This window comes from Dicentrarchus labrax, unplaced genomic scaffold (assembly GCF_905237075.1).
Source record: "Dicentrarchus labrax unplaced genomic scaffold, dlabrax2021, whole genome shotgun sequence".
Taxonomy (NCBI): Eukaryota; Metazoa; Chordata; class Actinopteri; family Moronidae; genus Dicentrarchus; species Dicentrarchus labrax.
Window position 1 is genome coordinate 15,584,109 of NW_026136713.1, and position 19,848 is coordinate 15,603,956.

The 19,848-nt window shown below is 39.8% G+C and overlaps 1 protein-coding gene across 5 annotated transcripts in view; it reads left to right on the forward strand.

Annotated features, from left to right (window-relative positions):
* gria1a (glutamate receptor, ionotropic, AMPA 1a) overlaps window positions 1-19,848 on the forward strand; it is a 71,520-nt gene that overhangs the window by 47,321 nt on the left and 4,351 nt on the right. The window contains exons 12-15 of one of the 5 annotated variants that reach the window (XR_007887337.1): window positions 7,375-7,573; window positions 7,848-8,095; window positions 12,762-12,876; window positions 17,850-18,249. Coding sequence is in view for 3 of the 5 variants with exons in the window: in XM_051421151.1 (XP_051277111.1) it covers window positions 7,375-7,573; window positions 7,848-8,095; window positions 11,867-11,981; window positions 17,850-18,119 (832 nt within the window). In the remaining 2 variants the exon portion in view is untranslated. Of the gene's footprint in view, window positions 1-7,374; window positions 7,574-7,847; window positions 8,096-11,866; window positions 11,982-12,761; window positions 12,877-17,849; window positions 18,250-19,848 lie in introns of all 5 variants that reach the window. The other 4 variants (XR_007887336.1, XM_051421150.1, XM_051421151.1 and 1 more) reach the window with 4 other exon arrangements.

The window sequence follows — 19,848 nt, forward strand, 5'->3', positions numbered from 1 at the left end:
GTTTAATTGCTAATCAAGGCCTCAGGGATGAGCCAAGTGAATATTTCGAGATCAAGGGAATTATTGATTTTGCACAGGGATCAATTACGTATCACTTTGCCTTATTGTTGTCATTGCTATCATAAACAACAAGAACTACTGAATTAGATAATTGTGGTGTTAGTCAGTTACTGTGAAAGCATTTGGGGAAGACTTGGTAGGAAGGAATAATTTATTCATAAAGAGATGGTTCAGTTTAGTTCATGGCATCAGTTATGTTTTATTTATCTGGAAATTGCATGAAGGCAACTTTTGATCATACATGCACGCTCACTAGCAGAAACTAGTGAGATACACACATACTCCCCAAGAGGATTTCACTGGGGTATCACACTTTGTACGCAGACAAAAACACCATCCCCTCAGAGGCGTATACTTCTGTCACATCTGCATATAAAACACAGTCACACTGAGGCACATATATGTTTCCAGCAGCAGAGAGGGGCTTTTGCTGTAATCAAGCTGTGGCAGTATGTGAATGTCTTTTCTTCAGCCATAAATTATACACCAGCCCCAAAGCCACATGGGAAATCTACCTGGACCAAAGTAACGTTGTTACAGTTTGACTCGAAAGATGTGCATTGGGATGCTTAGAGGCTTATCAGTCAGCCCTGTGTGTCCTAAACTGTAAGCTGAAAGACGCCTTAATAAGAGCTTTCACTCTGTAATGGCAATTTTATCCTACTATAGGAGTGGTTGCCCCTTATAGAGAGAAAGACAGAGAGAGGGAGAGGAGGAGGAGTGAGATGACTAAAGTCTCTCTCAGCTCAGCTGTACTGTTTGGAGTGCAGAGTGTGCTACCATGGCAACCATAAAGAGACAGATTTTTTTTGTCAGAGCAATGCAGCTTCACATCAAGTGTCTGTGGTTTATGAAACTGCATGTGAGTGTGCATGCATGTCATCTCTTTGTGTTATTATACAGCCAGATTGAATGTGCTACAAGTCAGTTTATGTATGTGTTGATGTTATTGATTTTCAGTTGTGATGTATCTGTGTTTGGATTGCTGTTTTCTAGCTGGAGTGACTAAGAGGCTGTGCGTATGTGTGTGGGAGCGTAGCGAGCGCTCTCACAGCTCGCCAGCGCTGACTTATCTCAGGTTACATGAGGCTAAGACAGCATCCATGATATTATTAAGCGAACACAGCCACACATACAGTGATCTCATATCTCAATCATATTGATTCCTCTGCAGCAGCGTGGCTGGGAGCTAAATTGTTGTCTTTTCATGCACCACCACTCAAACAAGCCATATGCTGCAAAGCATCTACTTAACTCAGCTGCTTCTTAATGAAAGAAACCCGCATTTAACAATTTAATAGCATTTTTAATCATAATGCTTTTTGTCAAATTTTCCAAAGCGTACTTGAATGAGTGTAATAACCAGCTTTCGGTGTGGTTGCTGCAGGCTGGTAACAACATTATCATAATGTTCTCTTTTCAACTCAATGGCATGGTAATACTGACCTTTAGAGGGAGAGGGGGGGAGATTTAATAAATCATTATTTTTTGCTGCGTAAAGCTTGCGTGCTATGTTGGCCTTGAAGATGAAAGCGCTCTGAAGATATACAATGTAACAATCTATATTAAAACAAAAGCACGAGCAAGCAAGCAAAGAAAATCAGAAGTAAAACCACCACTTTGCAACAATATTGGCCATAACACATTCTCATCCCCCAGAGCCTCATTTAGCAATATCGAGTCAGAGAGAGACAGAATGAAGTGGTGGAAAGCGACAAACACACTGTAAGCGTCAGATAAGTGCATTTTCAAAATGTGTCTGTTGTTTTCCGTGGCCAGGTGTGCACTAAAAGCATTGTGTGTTGTACATCAAACCAATTTGGCGTGTATCTGCTTGGAGCTTAGTTCAATTTTGAAGCCACAGTGGAGGACCAAAAGTGCCCTTTTGCATGTGGTTTCAGGAACCACAGTGACCTATATGGCAGCACAATTACATAAAAAGGTAATCACGTTTATAAATACTTTATTGTGCTTAATTATCCTGACATGCACACATTATTATGCATGTTTTTAACAGGCGCTTTTTTTTTCCGCTGAGGAGCCTATAGGGAATCAAGAGCTTAATAAAACTTTTATCAACTCGTAACATTTACAAGCAGCTATGGCAGAGCTGATGAAATATAATTAACAAAAGCTCTGTGATATAAGCTGTTAAACTAGTAGAATACAGCTGAGATTTATGGGCAAAATATGAATACAGTTATTAAGGTTTTGTTAATACACATGAATGCTGTAATCGCATCTGAACATGATGAAGCAGCAGCCCAGCATTCTCTGCCTGCACTTTGTCACAAATACTGCAAATTACATCATTCAAATGAATAATTCGCCTCAATTATCACAGCCTGTTTCTAGACATGTAGATCCTCTTAGAGAGAATACAAAAACTGTGTATACACAACTTAGAAAGACCACTATACAGAGCTGTGTATGGTATATCCTTCCAGACAAAGGGAGTCTTGACTTGGCTTTTTTTTTAGAATAAGACTTTTATTCTGGAGAAATAATTGGCCACTAATACAATATAAAGATACTTACTTAGACTGGTATTTATTTGGCTGAACCTCCAGAGAAGATCTTTGTGTGCGGGCACATAAAGACACACACACACACACACACACACAGTCTCACTTTATCATCTGCGGTCTTGTGTCGATTACTGTATTCTCTGTGATGTGTTCTTGATATAAATACTGCTCTGGTGTTATGTTTTTTTTTCTGGTGCTGTGTAATCATTTTTACATCTAGTGAACTGTGATTGCTAAGAAAGTTTCCTGCAGTTCACCACAGCAGTGGCCAATTAGTCAGCACATTCTCACTAACACTCAAGAATCTGTTATAACACTGACTCTATATGTGAATGTGTGCATGCACCTCTCTTATCTGCTCTAATCTGTAGGTTTTTCTGCTTCTGTGCATGCCGTTTTGCTTGCTGGCTCCACTTTGCCAGCCTCTGTCATTCTCATTTTGTATTTTCTATTGACTTGCACAAAACTAGTCTTGTCTGTCCAGACATATCAGGAGTGGCTGTGCCCAGTCATTAAGAACATACAGCTGTCTCACTCATTTTTACATTTTTAAGAAGCAAAAAAGCAGTGTAGCAGAAAACTCCTTTTCCATCCCTGATTTGTCTTAGAATCACACCATAATTAGAGACCATTTTCTTTCTCATTTAAACCTCTGTAATTCCTAATCCATTGTAATGTGGCCATTACTGGCTCATTTTTTACACTTGCTAAAGTCATTAGTCATCGCTAATTACCATATCGAATAGAGGAGGCCAGCCAGGGGAATTCTAATGAGAGTTTAGTGCTACAGCAGATTTTCAGGGAGCTGTGGGTGGAGATCATATAGCAAAGGATGAAGGTCTGGATCTGACAGAGTTGAGAGAGAGAGAGAGCTGGTCCAATTTGTTTTGGTGTCTATCATAACTACCCATCAAATACACACATACACACACACACCTGAAGGAATGTTTTCTTTCATTGTCTCAATAGAATCTTTCCACCCAGAATTCTGTAAGAACATCCTGCAGGTCCAACAGAGTACACCAAATAATGCCTGTAGAGCAGAGCTCGGCCAATACGCCCTCATATTAAAAATAGAAAGAAGAGCAATTCAATTTTACAGTCACCTAAAATCAAGTGACCCCCCCCAGACAAATCCCTAACCTGCCAAGAGCTGAAGCCAGAGAAGAGTCCCCTCAGCCAGCTGGTCCGGGAAATGTTGGATTGTCTGGACAGGGCCTCAGGACCACATCACCAACCCAATCAGACTAAACTAAATTATCAAAAAACAAAAACAAAACTATGACATATTGGAAGGAAACAACTAAAACTCTAAACAACTAAACTAAGATGCTTCTCCCAGTGTGACAGAGACAGGCAGAGACAGAGCTATACTTCCTCACCTCATGCTCTAAACACAAGGATAAATACAGAATACATACCGGTATTTACTTGGGGAAATGTTGCTGCAAAACTGATCATCTTCTGTAATGTCCTGAGGACAACCAGTGGAACACAACTCTCTAGTGATTTATCTTTAATTGTTAATAAATAAACACAAATTAATATTAATATATAATTTTATATATTTTCTTTAGCTGGTATTTTCTTGGTATATTTATTTGTTACATGACTTAATCATCAAAAATTATTAATATTAATTATCAAAAATAATTTCAGCTTTAATGATATGACACAGTTGTATCGCATTCCGGTATAGTAGTGTATACTACTGCTGTTGAGCTTGTGCTGCTGCTGCTCCCATTACCATTCCTTTTCTTTGTAAAGCAATAAAAAAAAGGCAGAGTGAATAATTGATTAATCAGTGCCTTAACAAGACTATGAAATTACAGTGCTACTTGAAAGATTCCCCTTACTGTAATAAGACAGCTTAGTTAATGTTTTACAGAGGCACTGAGGTTGGCTTCTGTAAAATAATGTATGAGGAGCAGAAAGGAGGCTCAAAGGAAACAAGTTCAAAAGGAAACAAACAGAGACAAGCAGGTCTGTGTTTGCCAGTCCTTCTGCACAACTAGGGAGAAGGACTGCTGCAGGAGAACCAACACACACCCACACACACACGTACAAACATCTCTCTCTCTCTCACACACACACACACACACACACACACACACACACTCACACACAGCAAATGGTGACCCGGTTGTTCTCTTTCACAAACAAACTCACACACACTTAGGAATTGTCCTCGGGAAGGAAAAGTATGCATGTGTGTATCTGTTTGTGTGTGTGTGTGTGTGTATGTGTGCATGCATACTTGAATGCGTCAGTGTCAGTGCCAAGGTGTAGGCCATTGTTGTCTTGGCCCAAAACAAGCCCCTGTCACCCGCAGCGCATGAAGAGACAGGCAGGGAGACAAGCGGCGACGTAGGGTTGGATGGAGGGGAAAAGGAAAAAGAAAGCCGAAGAAGAGAGAAAGAGCGAGGGCAAGAAAAAAAAGGGGGATTGAAGGAGAGGGATTGGACAGCTGTTTACTGCCATCTCTGGAGGCCAGCAGCAGTCAAAGCTAAGGAGTTTGTCAGCCTCTGGTGGTACTATCCAGATTACTTTTCATCTTTGCCATTTCTCTCTCTCTCTCTCTCTCTCTTGCATTGCTGTTTCAACCTAACATAACAGACTTTCTCTCTTTTCCCCAATCTCTGGGTAGTTCTTTGTGAAGTTGTTCTTCTTTTCACAGAATACTAAACAAGAGGACTGAGAAGTAATTAAGAAAGAATTTAAACAGTACAATATTAATGTATGGTATTACAGTTGGAGAGTTAGTTCTTGCAGTCAGAAAGTCCTCTGTCAATCACTTGTGCTCACTTTTATTTACATATTTGATCTACTACTGAAAAGGTGGGGGCTGTGGCTCAGGTGGTTAAGAGGGTCATCCATTGATCGATTGGCGGTTTGATCCTCACCTCCTCCTGTCCGCATGTTGAAGTGTACAAATGTGAGCGATTGCTGCTGTTCTTTGTCATGTATCATAGAAATTTAGTGTAAATATATACTTACCAAATATGGTACTGGTACAAACATCAATCTTAAAATCTCACCATGGACTTTGGGAAATTATCATCTACCATTTTCATTTTTTTCTGACGTATTATAGACAAAACTATAAATCAGTTGAGATTGACATAGTTATTGACATAATCAGCAGATATATCAATAATCAGTTAGATGCTGCTGATGTGATTATTGTCTTCTTGTTTTAACAGTTAGATCTGTAGAAAATACTGACCATCTTTTTAACTTTTACTAGTAGTGAGGTATTTTCATAATATTATTTAACTTAGCCACTTTTGATATTTTCACAAGGCCTATTAAAATATGTGTATGACATTGATACACTTGATCCATCCTTTGACATTTCAGTTGGATGATATTCACATATTTGGTTCAATATTTGATCTCTATTCCCAGTATCTATTTGATTACTCCTTGTATGAAATGAATCTGTTGGATGATGACTATTCTTGTTTACAATTTGAAGAGCTCACTTAGGGGTTTTATTTACCTTGATGGTGCTGCTGGTGACCCATGATTGGTTGATTTTTAATGTTACTCTTGCATGTAGTATTACATTTACCTGAAGAAGGTCTGGAGTCTGAGATGTTGTGACGTTGTGAGTATGAGAGGAATTTCTTTTGGTTCTGTAACTGCAGAGCTGAAATGGAGAGTTTTAACGCAGGAGAATCAACCACTTGCTTGTGAATTGTTTGCTGCAATACTAAATATGCATTGAGGTATTTAGAAAAGCATGTTGCTTTTCTCACTGCACAGAAAAAGCTTAACCTTACCCACAACCCTTTGAACAGTGATCAGTGAACAAGTCAAAACACACACACACACACACACACACACACACACACACACACACACACCCTGCCGACAGCTCTGCATTCTCCCAACTGATTTTCAAAGGCTCAGCATCCATTCTGTGTTTGCTCTCCACTCGCTCCCCGGCTGCTCTTTCATCATCCACCCGTCATCTGAAAAGCATCTTAAATGATTATGTTTCAGCTTCTCCCTTTTTTTTTTTTTTTTTCGTACTTAATCTCGCCTTCATGTTCACGCTCCATTTGGCTTGGCGGCACAAAGGTGAATCATGAAAGCCTTTTTTGTTTCAGATTTGTGTCATTTTCATTGCGTAAGCTCCGCCGCTCTGTGCCTTCGCGCTTGTCGGGGACCCGATATGTAACGCAACATGATTTCTGCTGTTGCTGTTCAAGCTGGCTTCTCTTGAGGTGAAGAGAGACGCAGAGAGAAATACAGGGATTTGACTCAAGGGATTTTGCTCACAAATCATCCAGTTGTTGTTGGGGTTTTTTTTTGTTTTTTTTTAAAGTGCAATTAGAGCTGTGGCTAAGTGTTCTCTGCTTATTAATCCCCAACAATTAATGTGCGTGGTTCCATGAAACATATTGGCAACTTTCTTAAAGTGAGATTAATTTGGCAGGCAGGAAGCTGAGTGGGCCTTTGTGGAACTGGTTATCTTTCTTTAGCACATTGGGCTAAGCTCTCCGAGCATGGTGGAACGAAGAGTGTGTGAGTGCAGAGGAAGTGTGATGCAATGTAGGTCATTTGGATGGTGTGAACATCACAAGTTTTGTAGATTGCTTTTCTTGATTGTGTGCAAAGTTGGCCAGGAAGAAAAAGTCACTACATGAACATATAATTGATTCTGTTTGTAAGAATGAAACTTGGAATCAACAGTCATGAATTGAAGATACATGAACATGTAAACATATTGTGTCTTTTATATATTTGACCAAGCAAATATCCTGTCCTGTAATTTCAGCTCTCTTTCTGGACGTATTGTTGGAGGCGTCTGGTGGTTCTTCACCCTCATCATTATCTCATCGTATACTGCCAACTTGGCTGCCTTCCTGACAGTGGAGAGGATGGTGTCTCCTATAGAGAGTGCTGAGGATTTGGCCAAGCAGACGGAGATTGCCTATGGAACACTGGATGCCGGCTCCACCAAAGAATTCTTCAGGGTGAGAAAATTAAATGCTGGATTACATGTATGCATCATTTTCTATGAATCCCCTTACGTTGAAACCACCTGGGAAAAATGAAAACAAATATACGGCGAGGTAACTGCAGAATACAAATACATTAAACGGTTATTGATGATTGACGATAAATAGCATGAAAACACGGTTTAATTTCATGAACAGTTGAAGGATATTAACCTCAACACAGAATCATACAAGATAAAGATAAGTATTCACACTGACACTGTCTCTCCTTAACAATTCTGGCTGTCAGAGGTCTAAGATCGCTGTGTTTGAGAAGATGTGGTCCTACATGAAGGCGGCTGACCCGTCCGTGTTTGTCAAGACCACAGACGAGGGCGTAATGAGAGTCAGGAAATCCAAGGGCAAGTATGCCTACCTGCTGGAGTCCACAATGAACGAGTACATAGAGCAGAGGAAACCGTGCGATACTATGAAGGTGGGAGGAAACCTGGACTCTAAAGGTTATGGCATCGCCACACCCAAGGGCTCTCCTCTCAGGTAAATCCCTGCCACTGTGGCGTGGCTGGATAAAAGCCTCCAAGTGCTTTTATTGGAGCTTGTGCATGAGCATCACATGTCACCTGTTGAATTTTGTCAATTGAGCTCAGTTCTTGCAGCATTTGTTCATGTATGAACTAGGGCTGGGCGATATGGCTTAAAAATAAAATCTCTTTTTTCACACTAAACCCGATTTACGATTTTAATTAATTAATTAGATTTTTTTGTAGACTGTTTTTTAGGGGGTGTTTGTGGGCTGCGGTCCTGTATATCTCGCAGAGAGCAACATTTCTCCCACTCGGCTGCATGCCTCTGCTTGAGGTGCTGGAATAAATTCGTCGTACTGCTACCTTTGGTTGCAACAGCTTTCAAACAAACTTTGCAGTGGGTCGTGGTTTGTTCGCTGTTGGACGCCACAAAACCAAACCAGTTCCAAACAACCGACGACACTGTGCCTTTTTTGGGGACGAGCTCATCCTCGCTTGCTGCCTTGTTGTGTTTAGCTGTGGACAGGTGGGGGGAGGGGTTAGCGCACTCTGACCTACAGGAGCCCAAAGGGAGCGCCGGTGTTGTGGAAGTTCAAGAGAAAACCGATTTTAACTAAAACTAAATCGTGTTTAACTACGAATTCAAATTAATCGATAAAATCGATTTATCGCCCAGCCTAGTATGAACACATACATGAACTTGGATTTCTCTAGTTTCTAAGTTTGCATTTCATGCATTTCAATTTATTTATGCATCCTTTCATTATGTCACACAACATGTCAGTATTATTGTTCTGTTCTATATACTATGAAAGCATTCTTATCTGACCTAGAAGGCATGGCATTACTTTTTACAGTATTTCTTTAAACTTTTTTCTTCTTTTATTCATACTTTTCACACTGTCACAAAGACATTTACAACTTTATCATCCCCATTTTCACCTCTGAAGGACACCTTTGTTTGTTTGTGTCTGCATATGTATGTATGCAGCAAACCTATTCATAGCTGACTTGTGAGCACTAGCAGAAGTGTAAAGTAGGACTATGAAATTTCCCATCCTCTTTAAGCGACACTTGTCTTCCTGCTAGCCTCTAATTACATTCGAAACCTGCTTCATGAGCGTTTGTGGTGGCAGGCCTCACGCAGTCAGCTTTGAAAACTGAAGCATCCTTTTAAACACACAGAAACACACATACAAAATGTAAATGTGCCAAAAGGGCCCTTGAAGCAGGATTACAGCTTAAAGGAACAAACCCAAATGGCCACTTTCCACTTATGCCAGGGCTCACACCTTGAATGTGAAGTCAGTAGAGAATGAATTTAAATTTGCCACATTCAATGTGATAATTGACATAATGTATGATAATTCATACTGGATGTACTTTTCTGCCATCGATGTCCAAGAGGAGCAGCTGTCTTTTCACATTACATTAGCACCTTAACTTCTCATTCATATTTCTCCTGCAACTACAGAGAGAGCGCAGGAGCTGGTGGCATCTGAAGCTTTTAATCTATCTCTAATAGGCCTCATTCATTTTAATGAAAGGAGCCATATGGGGAGATTTCATTCAAACTCACTGAGGATTCATTCGGGGTTCCACCTTGGTTGACAGCCAAAGGTCAGAATACGCTGAGTAGAAATGTTGCCTATGTCTTACTCAGAGGCTCCATTGAAATTCCATACAAATTACATTTCATACAGTAAGTACTGTACAAAAAAAACTGGTGAAAAAATAATCTGCTCCCAAGTCATAAAGTCAGATTGGTCCAAACCTACAATGTACAATTGGATGCAGGGTTGAACTGCTGAGGATGCCCCATCATCTCTCTCTCTTTGTCTTAATTATGAGTCGAGTAATGTTATTTTCACGCTGCTACTCTGGCCATTCACACGTCTGATACTGAGTTTCATTAACACATAACGGACATTTGCGACTGGTAGTGTTACATTAAAAGATGGACATTTTGAATGATTCATATATTTTTAAGCATATTTAAGTATAAAGTGACTAACTGAGCTGCTCACCTGGAATCAGACATGAGTCAATGTCCAATGAACTTAAAGAGTTGAGTTCAATCATACCTGCAGTGCATCGTTTATCCATTAATTACTAAATATCATGGATGCACGAGTTTTACGAACCATCACGTTCATCTTTTCTACACACCCAGTTCTCGTATAAGATTACAGGTGATGTGTACAGAAGTGGAGGAAATGTACTTTAAGAAAAATATATCTGTTAAAACATTGACATTTGTGGTTACATTAGCTAACAGGGAATGACACTGTCAACACTTGTAAGTTCACAGTAAAAGCTTACCACTGTCTTCACATTAAAATGCAAGTGGAGAGCTACAGAAGTAGCTTAATGCATCAAAATTAGCTCACTGCTGCAAATGAACAGAGCAGAACAGAAAATGTTTTAGTATTTGACGTGATACAGATCTGCTTATTAAGCTCAGTATGAGAGCTCATACCAGTCCAACCGATCTGCATATCCCTGCTGGATAAATGAATGTATATATAAATTCTAATATTCATGTTGCAGTGCAGGTCTGATTGAAAGTAGCAATTTGAAAAAAGATAGAAAAATGCCATTACTCTTACTCCTACAGGATGTGCTGACTGCCTGTCTTCAAGCTACACTTTGTGATCAGTTTGTGAAATGTTCTGTATATATTCTGTGCCCCCTGATTCCATTCTTACATGTATGACGTCCAGCCACCCCCATGCCTGCCTGACTATTTTTCCCATCCCACCTAACAAACTGACTGACCAAACTAACCAATGACCTGCAGGTCTCCGGATCATCCATGTCCACACACTTCTTTGACTTGACTTCTTTCTTTCTGTCTTGAGTCCACTGGGCTGAGAAAGAATTCAGAGGTTTTACCAGCTCTCACGATATCTGTGTTCCCTACAGCTGTGTTGTCAACTCAAGGCTGGGGATAAAGACTCTCTTGCATCTGCTGGTGAGAAAGGCAGAATATCACATAACTAAATTGTTGCTGCGCAGAAGAATTGACACTGATTTGAGGGACAATCTGGCAAAGGCTGTAATCTTTACTTCTTTTATGCCAATTCTGATTGCAGATTCTGCCTTTCTGTGATTTGTGGACGGAGAGAGTCTTTGTTCTCGACCATTCAGCTATAGGAAATACACACACACACACTCACCAGAGAGAGAGAGCAAACCTTGGGGAGATGTTTTGGATGAGGTGGCTCATATAGATTCATGTTCAGGACTCCATCCTATAGTTGGTTGCACGGTTTACTTTCAGCCTATTTAAGAAATAAACTTGTTGTGGAAGTGAAACTGATTAAAACATTCATAGCCTCTGCCTGCATTTGTCTGTGCTGATAGTTGTAAATTAATCAACACAGGCTTCTATTCACCAGGATGCCGTTATGGGTTGAATATTGATAGGTTAGTTACCATAGCAATCTGTATGCTGGTGCTACTGAAAGGAAATTACCATCTGTAGACAGACTTCCGTATCCAAGGCATCTCCATTTATAGTGTCTGCTCTGCCTCCTTCTGAGGCCCCTGCTTGGTAAAACCTGACTCTGCTACTGTATGGGCACTGCATTTTAGCTCATTGCAGATATTCAACTAACATGTGCATCTAAAGCCAGTACTCCTGCTTCATATCAGTAGCTATATGCAGGAGTTTCTAATCACAAGTCAATGTTGTCATAATCACCACCACCATGCGAGCAATCTCTTTATATCTGTCCCATAGAGTGTCTCCTAATGGCTATCATTTTATATTATTTTCAAGAAACCCAGTAAACCTGGCAGTGTTAAAACTGAACGAGCAGGGCCTCTTGGACAAATTGAAAAACAAGTGGTGGTACGACAAGGGAGAGTGCGGCAGCGGGGGCGGGGACTCCAAGGTCAGAGCCAGTTTGATAAACCCTGCGGGTAACCCACCACCACATGGAGTGGGGGGGTGTGTGGGGAGGGGGGTAACCGGCAGGCCCACGCTGCAGTACCACTCTAGCAGCACTTAATCTCTCTGTGGTGTGGCAAAGGGCAAAGGAAAAGTGCCAGCGGTGGTGATTATTTGGCCTGCAGTGGCTGAATTTGAACACCATAGAGGTGTACATTTTTATATCAGCTCCCCTGCTTAAACAAAAGGAACAACGATGATTAAAAATTGATCAATGTGCAGTAATTAAACCAGCTGTCCCTCCTCATGCTCAATTATATTTTAAGATTGCAGACATTCATAAGTGGCTTTGGAATTTGTTCAGTTTTTGCTGTTAACATTGGCCATTTACTTTTGACAAAAGATACAATTGAGACATTCGTGTTGCATAAGTGAGGGTAAGCAGCGTGCCGGTTACCCAAAGTGATATAGTAATACACATCTACTGCCCTAGGGAGCAAGCCAACCAAGCTAGATGGAGTATTAATGCATATCACTTTGATTCTGATGTTTCTAATGATGTTTATGCTATATATATGTGTGTGTGTGTGTGTGTGTGTGTGTGTGTGTGTGTGTGTGTGTGTGTGTGTGTGTGATGAGTTTTTTATTTTATTTTTTTGACCGATAAACAAGCTCAAGCATTAACGTGTGTATTTATTTGCTGCTCTATGTCTCTGAATGAATAACATAAAATAACATATATATGTATAATATGTTATTTATGTTATTTTCTTATGGTTGGAAGAATCCCAGTAAACCTAGCGGTGTTGAAACTCAATGAGCAAGCCGTCTTAGACAAACTGAAAAACAAATGGTGGTACGATAAAGGGGAGTGTGGCAGCAAGGACTCCGGAAGAAAGGTTAGTCTCCAACCCAATCCTGTCACCTCACAGCACCTCCCAGCACAACCCTGCCCTGATCCTAGACCAGCCCCAAGTCCAGTCCTCAGCCTCTACACTGAGCAATAGAACTACTGTATTGACCCGAACATAAGACAATCTCCCATTTTGCAACACACAAGAACACTTTTAAACTTGAGACCCTTTAAACAATGTAACAATTTAGGCAGAATCACTATGTTTAACACATTTTATAATAAATTACTACAGTTACTACAGTTTGTGGTTAATTGATTCATCCATTGAAAATTATGGAAAGTCAATGCATCAATCTACTAAAACAAATAGTTTGAACAAATGACTCAGCTTTAATCGATATGAAATAATTCAAAATTGTTATATTGTTTTTACTGTCTGGCTCCAACCTTTGATAGGCAATAGGACAAATGTGTTTTTTTGTTTCTTTCTAGTCTCACTTTTAAATGGAGACTTTCTGGCTTGATTGTTAGCAGATATGTTACAAGGGATAAGTTAAACAAACTAGCTTATAGTAGTTTACTCTTAAAGTAACAATCCTGTAACACACGGGCCGTTACAATATTCAAAGAAAAAAAAAAGTTTAGTCTTTGCTTTTTAAACTTCTATAAGAAATATTGTCTTATATTCGTGCCAGTACTCTGGTGGTACTCTGGTGTCTATTTGTTCCCACTGATGAGTTTGTGTTGTCAGAGATTTAATGTTCATTATATAAATATTGTGTGGTGGATTAGTTAGGATTGTTACAATGGTTTGTTATACATATAGAGACTCCAGTTATCATCTAGATCGGATAAATCCTCTTGAAATAGATTATCCAAACCTCCCCCACACACACACACACACACACACACACACACACACACACACACACACACACACACACACACACACTGATGCATACATACAGACGCATACACACAGATCAAGTGTGATGATAACCTTGAGTTTGTACTACAGATTGAATATGAATCACTCTGAAAGCTATTTGTTAGAATGCATCAACTTCCCAAGGAGAAAGAGTAGGAAAAAGGAACACAGAAGGACATGAGGGAGACAGATGATGACATTAGGCTGTCGGACTTTGCTGAACTCTTCGAACATGTTAAGGCGTAACCTTTGCATTCTGGTCCCTACAATAATCCTGCCCCAAGTCTCTCACTGTAGAATGTGCATGTATGGATGCAAACCCTGTCAATCTACTAGATCAACCCCCGAGTCACACCAATGCCACTGTGCTTGCATGCATTTGCACTTTATGTTATATCCACTGTTTCAAGAAGTCTTCCTGACAGAAAAGCTTTTGCTATTTGAAATGTCAGCTATCATGATTTTTTTCTTTTCTTTTCTTTTGCTCATATTTTGATACTTTAGATCAGGATGGTCAAACCATGTGCAATGGCGGGCTAAGTGTCAGGGGATATTATAAGCTCCAAACTTAGCAAAAGACTCACACCAAGTAGTCTCATTTAAGGAGATATTTAGAATACACTGTTACTGGGTCGGTCATGAACATCTTTGCAGTACAGCTACATAAGTCTATATTTAAGTCAAATTTTAAATGCCTCTTTACTAAATATTATAGGAACTTTGTGATAAGTGTTAAGGGACATGATTTAATTTTAAAGGAATATTCAGACATAATTAGAAAAAATGCATATTCTCTTTCTTTAAAAAAGTTAAATGAGAATATTGACACCTCTCTTATTCTTGCATGCTAACTAGTGCCAGCAGCATAGCTTAGCTTAGCATAGCATAAAGACTCAAAACATTGAAACTGGTATAGTAGCATGCTCTGTCTCAAAGTGTATTTAATCTGTACAAAAACCAAAGTATAAAAAGCAACCAAAGTGGCCAACATAATATTGCAGAACATAAATACCACAACGTCTTATTTGTACAATTCAGTACTTGTACATATTAAAAAAACAAGGTATAATGTTTAAACTGTTTTCCCTTTGTTCCTCGTCTTTATGCTAACCTAAGCTAATTGGCTACTAGCACTAGCTTCATGTTTACCATTTAGGGACAACAGTGTTAAAGATGTTCTCATCTAACTCTCAGCAAGAAGCAAATAAGCTTTTCTTTTCACGTCTGAGCGGTAGTCACAACCTGAATATGTGATGTTTTATATTTGCAACAATTTTCTCCTCAGCCTAAAAAACTCATTACTTTGAAGTCAAGGGCAAAGACACTTTGTTAGTAGCCTTTTTCTTTGGTTGATTTTAATTGTATTTTTAGGTTAGAAAGTTTTGACACACACACACACACACACACGTTTATTCTAAAGCGTTCGACCACTAGGACCAACTCTTGGAAGCTTTGTGAATACAGTTCCTGGGGATGAACATAAATTCAGCCACAGTCTTTAAAATCATCTGGTGTTGTCTGTGTTTGGAGTAAAAATGTTGCAAACTCTCAGCCCCCCATGTCACATAGTTTGAGACACAGGTATTAAAACAATATTTAATGACATAATACTACTAAATGACAGGGCATATCAAGATAAAATACAGACTAAATGTATTCAAATGCCAACTTGCCCTTGGGGTTAAAGTATTGAATTGAATAAATAAATGCCTGAATGTAATTCACACTGATATACTGAGTTAACTGTAAACTCAAATACAAATAGGGGCACAATAAAGTGCAAACCATCCTAACAGAACTATAGCTCTTCAAGGTATTTACATGAAACAACATCCTCGTTAGACCCCACTGTTCCAGGAGAGCCCTTTAGGTCGACTGATTTAAGTCTTAATGATCCAATTTCATTACAGTCTATAAATGTGAGTAGGTCCCACTGTGATAGAGACCCATATCATTGAGCAGTTTTGAACTAGAGAGTTTGTTTGTGCTGTTGCTGCATGAATGCATGTGTTGAGAGGTGTTTATGCACTTTACCTGTACTCCTCACAAATATGTAATTTTGGGAAACGGTCATGTTTATGAGTATTTTGAGCTTAAAGGTTAATATAGGCTTTGTGTAAAATGTTAAGAATTGCTTAAATAAGTCCTAAAAATTCTAGATCATTATGCATTTTTTATTATCTGGGACCTGTCTCACAAAGCAAATTCAGTGTAGTCAGGCTATCTTTGAATTAGAATCTGCTTGTAGTAATCTAATCTAACACTGTTGATTCTGGATAACTCTCAGTCTCAGAAAGCTGATAACCAACTAGCTTCAACACAGTTGTGTCGAACAGTCAACTGTATTACAGTTTAAGAGCATTGAACTTAATATGAGAATAGATTAAACTTTTGATCCATGCTGGGGAATTTAACTTCCGAGCAGCAGAGAGTAAATTTAAGTGAAGTTAAATATACATAACATAAAGACACAACTAGAATATAAAAAGCTATAAAAAATATGGTAAAGAGTAATAAAATGCCAACAGTATACACCTAATTAGTGTTATTAAATAAGCCTCCATAATATGACATTTTAATATGCTAAGTAGTCTGGAATATGTATGGAAACTAATAGGTCTGACTTTTTCTCTTCTAAAGACAAAAAATACTGGATGAAAAACTAAAAGAAAAAACAGCATTTAATGTTTCATTAATGTTGCTTCTGTTGGCATGGAGAGGGGCACTGCAGGAGTATGATTTGTTAAATTAAAAAAGACTTGATAAAGGCCTGAGCCCAAAATGTAGCTTGAATAAATCACTGGGAGCTAATTTTCAGTGTGCAGACATTCTTCCTTTTTTAAATTAAAATGTCTGATCACTGCTCGTCATTAGGGCCCAGTCAGAATACGTCTTATTCAGATGACAGCGTCATCATGAAGTCGTTTCATATTCTCTGTCCCTGCAGTGATGGAATATGAGTCCAATAGTCTACATCTAACCAGCCACTGAAAGAATTTTAATGTAATAATATGCAAAAGTAGATTTTATTAATGACTTTTCCAACCACCCACTGTATTTACTGTTTTGCGAGAAGCCCTGGTTTTTGGCCAGAAAGGAACACTAACTGTACTACAAATGATTTACGATATATTTTTTTATCAATACACTGGTAAAATGTGCCAGAAGTTGAGTGAGCATTCCAATAGAAGCATGTTGTTCATGTTAAATTATGTTTTGGCCACTCATTAGGCCCTGCAGTGGGTATCAGGCTGTGCCGTCATAAATGTACTGAACCATCTGACAGGTTACACTATTAACGTACTACTAACGTACCTTTAAACTGCCTTTGAGTCCTACCATTGCACTTCCTAGAGAGGGACTGTGACTGTACTACATATCTTTAATATATCTCTGATATGATAAATTATCTTAAGAGTAATAAAGCAAAGCCATTATATCAGAGTGCCTCTGTGCTGGTACCTGTCATTTTAATGTGACTGCAGTATTTTGTCCCTACTTGGATACCTTGATAGTTTTCAATCATAAGCCTGGAGAAAAACATCCAGGTTTGGTCGGTATCGGAGTTGCTAGTTATTTTTATGAAACTGAAAAGGCAGAGTTAGATCCAAAGTTATCCAGCTAACATATCAAATCCTACTTTGTGAGACAGGCCTCTAAAATATGTTTTATTGTTAATGTTTGGTTTTGTGTGGAGTTATGTGTGTGTCTGGTCTTCTTGTCTTCTACTCTACATGTACTTTACATGACTGTACTGTCGCTTTGTGTGCCTAATTAGTCAGGCTCATCTGTATACTTTATGGGTCTGTGTGCGTGTGTGTGTGGGTGTGTGTATGGGTGTGTGTATTTTTAAGTGTGTATGGGTTTGAGTGTGTGTATATTTGTGTGTAATCTTGCTATATGCATTTAAGTCCTTGCCTTTATGACTTGTTTGTGATACTAATGTTTGTCTATAAATACGTGTGTGATTCCGTGTGTGTCTGTCTTTAGTTTTTGCTTATATGTATGTAAAGCTGTAGACTCTGTTTTGTTGCCACTACCGCTCCTCACCCCTTGGCTCTGCCCCCTTCCTTCCTCCCTCCCCCCAGGACAAGACGAGCGCTCTGAGCCTCAGCAATGTGGCAGGAGTCTTCTACATCCTGATCGGCGGCCTGGGCCTGGCCATGCTGGTGGCGCTGGTGGAGTTCTGCTACAAGTCCAGGACCGAGTCGCGCCGAATGAAGGTGTCCACCGCGCGAGCTGCTGCCGCTTCAGCCGCTCAGGCCTTTCACTGCTCAGCCTTAGACAGTGGTGCTAGCGCCCCCTACACAGAGCTGCAGAGCTACGGCCTGTACGCCAACAACACTGTTAAGATATAAGGGCAGAGCACAGCCACGGGGTAGGAAACGCTGTGATCAAGCCATGATGATGATGATGATGATGATGATGATGATGATGCTGCTGATGACATCTGCCTCCTCACCCCCCGCCCATCTAACCGTGATCACAGTAGGGCCTCTCACGGCTTCCACCGCAGTGCAAACGCTCTCCTGTACCTCTCTCTACCTCTGCCGCTCAGTCTTTACGTCACTGATCTCCTGCAGTGTTGTTGAACCACTTGATTTTAAAATTGTCCTTATGCCTGTTTCTTCATATTCGAAGGTTTATATTTTTGGCACACTAGCTTATATGGTAACAAAACAATCATTTTCCCAGTGTTAGCATCACATGGTTGTTAGTTCGGCTTTAAAGTTACTTTATATGTCACTATAAGCACACTCAGCCTTTTATTCTGTATCATATTGACTGTATGTTGATATTAATGTATCATTTCTATATCAGTTCCTTTTAATGGTGAATAATGTAGAATCTAAAATTTGTCTAGTAATTAAGTACACATTACACTTTACTTTTCAGCTTACAGAAATGTTCCTTTCTGTCATAAGGTTCAATCCCATTACTAGACTCATTACAATAATTTCACTTTGCAGTACAGGTATAAAGGCAATTTAAATCACAGTGGTACATCTCTCTACTTCTGTCGCTGTGAGCAAATCTCTCCCCTGCTCCCTCTTCTTTGTTTGCTGACTGTCTCGCAAATGCAGGGCCCATTGTGGTGAACATCCTTTATATGTATACCATAAGGCAGGCCTGGTGCGGCTAACATGTGCTCCATCACTGCTTTAACCTAGAACAGTCTAACTCAAATTGTTGTATGTTGAGAAATCTGAAACCTAAGGACTTGTTGCCTATAAGACTATTTATTGGGAGATGTGAGGTTTCTCCTCCAGCAGCGGCGATATGTGTTGGTCATCTGCTTCATGGATCAATTTACAACAGACAACCTTTGATTCATTCTTCCAACATCAAAGCCCCTAGCTGATATACTCTTCATGTAAACAGCAGGCAAAGCAGCGCCAAGAAAAGGAGTGATCTTCTACATGAATCTCTTATATTTTAATCAGCCCACAAAGAAGCACCTGATCAGTATGCTGATGAGATTGGTGAGGAGCCTATTAGTCAGCGGTGCCTTTATGCTGTTTGGCTTGAAAGAAACAACAACAGCGTTCCAATTAGAGGCCGGTTTAAATCTCCAATCCCCATGCAGCACTCACCGGTTGCTCCAGATCGCACTCGCTTTGCCCAATTTAATCAGCTATAGAATAGGGGATGTGGGCAGATACCATAGAAACACACACACACACACACACACGCATCACACATCATTAGGTCGGCTTTCGAGCCCAGTGGCTTTTATTGCGCTAGACTGGAGAATGGAGCTATTAAACCAATGAGTGAAGCCTCAGCTCCCGTCTTACTGCCCACTCTTCGCTCTGCTCCTCCTGTTACAAATTAGGACCTTGATGCACATCGGCCAGCACCACGGTTTACCACCCGCGAATATCACTCAGGCCCAGATAAAGAGGGTGAAAACCAGCACCCTAGGACTCTTAACAGCTCATTCTGCCCTTGAATTTCTTGGCGCGCCAGCACCACATTGAGATAGTGACATAAACAGCTGCTTATACGCATATATTCATGTAATAAAGACTGGAGAAGTTACATAACACTCTGCAGAAGTATTTTTATTTTTCTATAGCTGAAAGA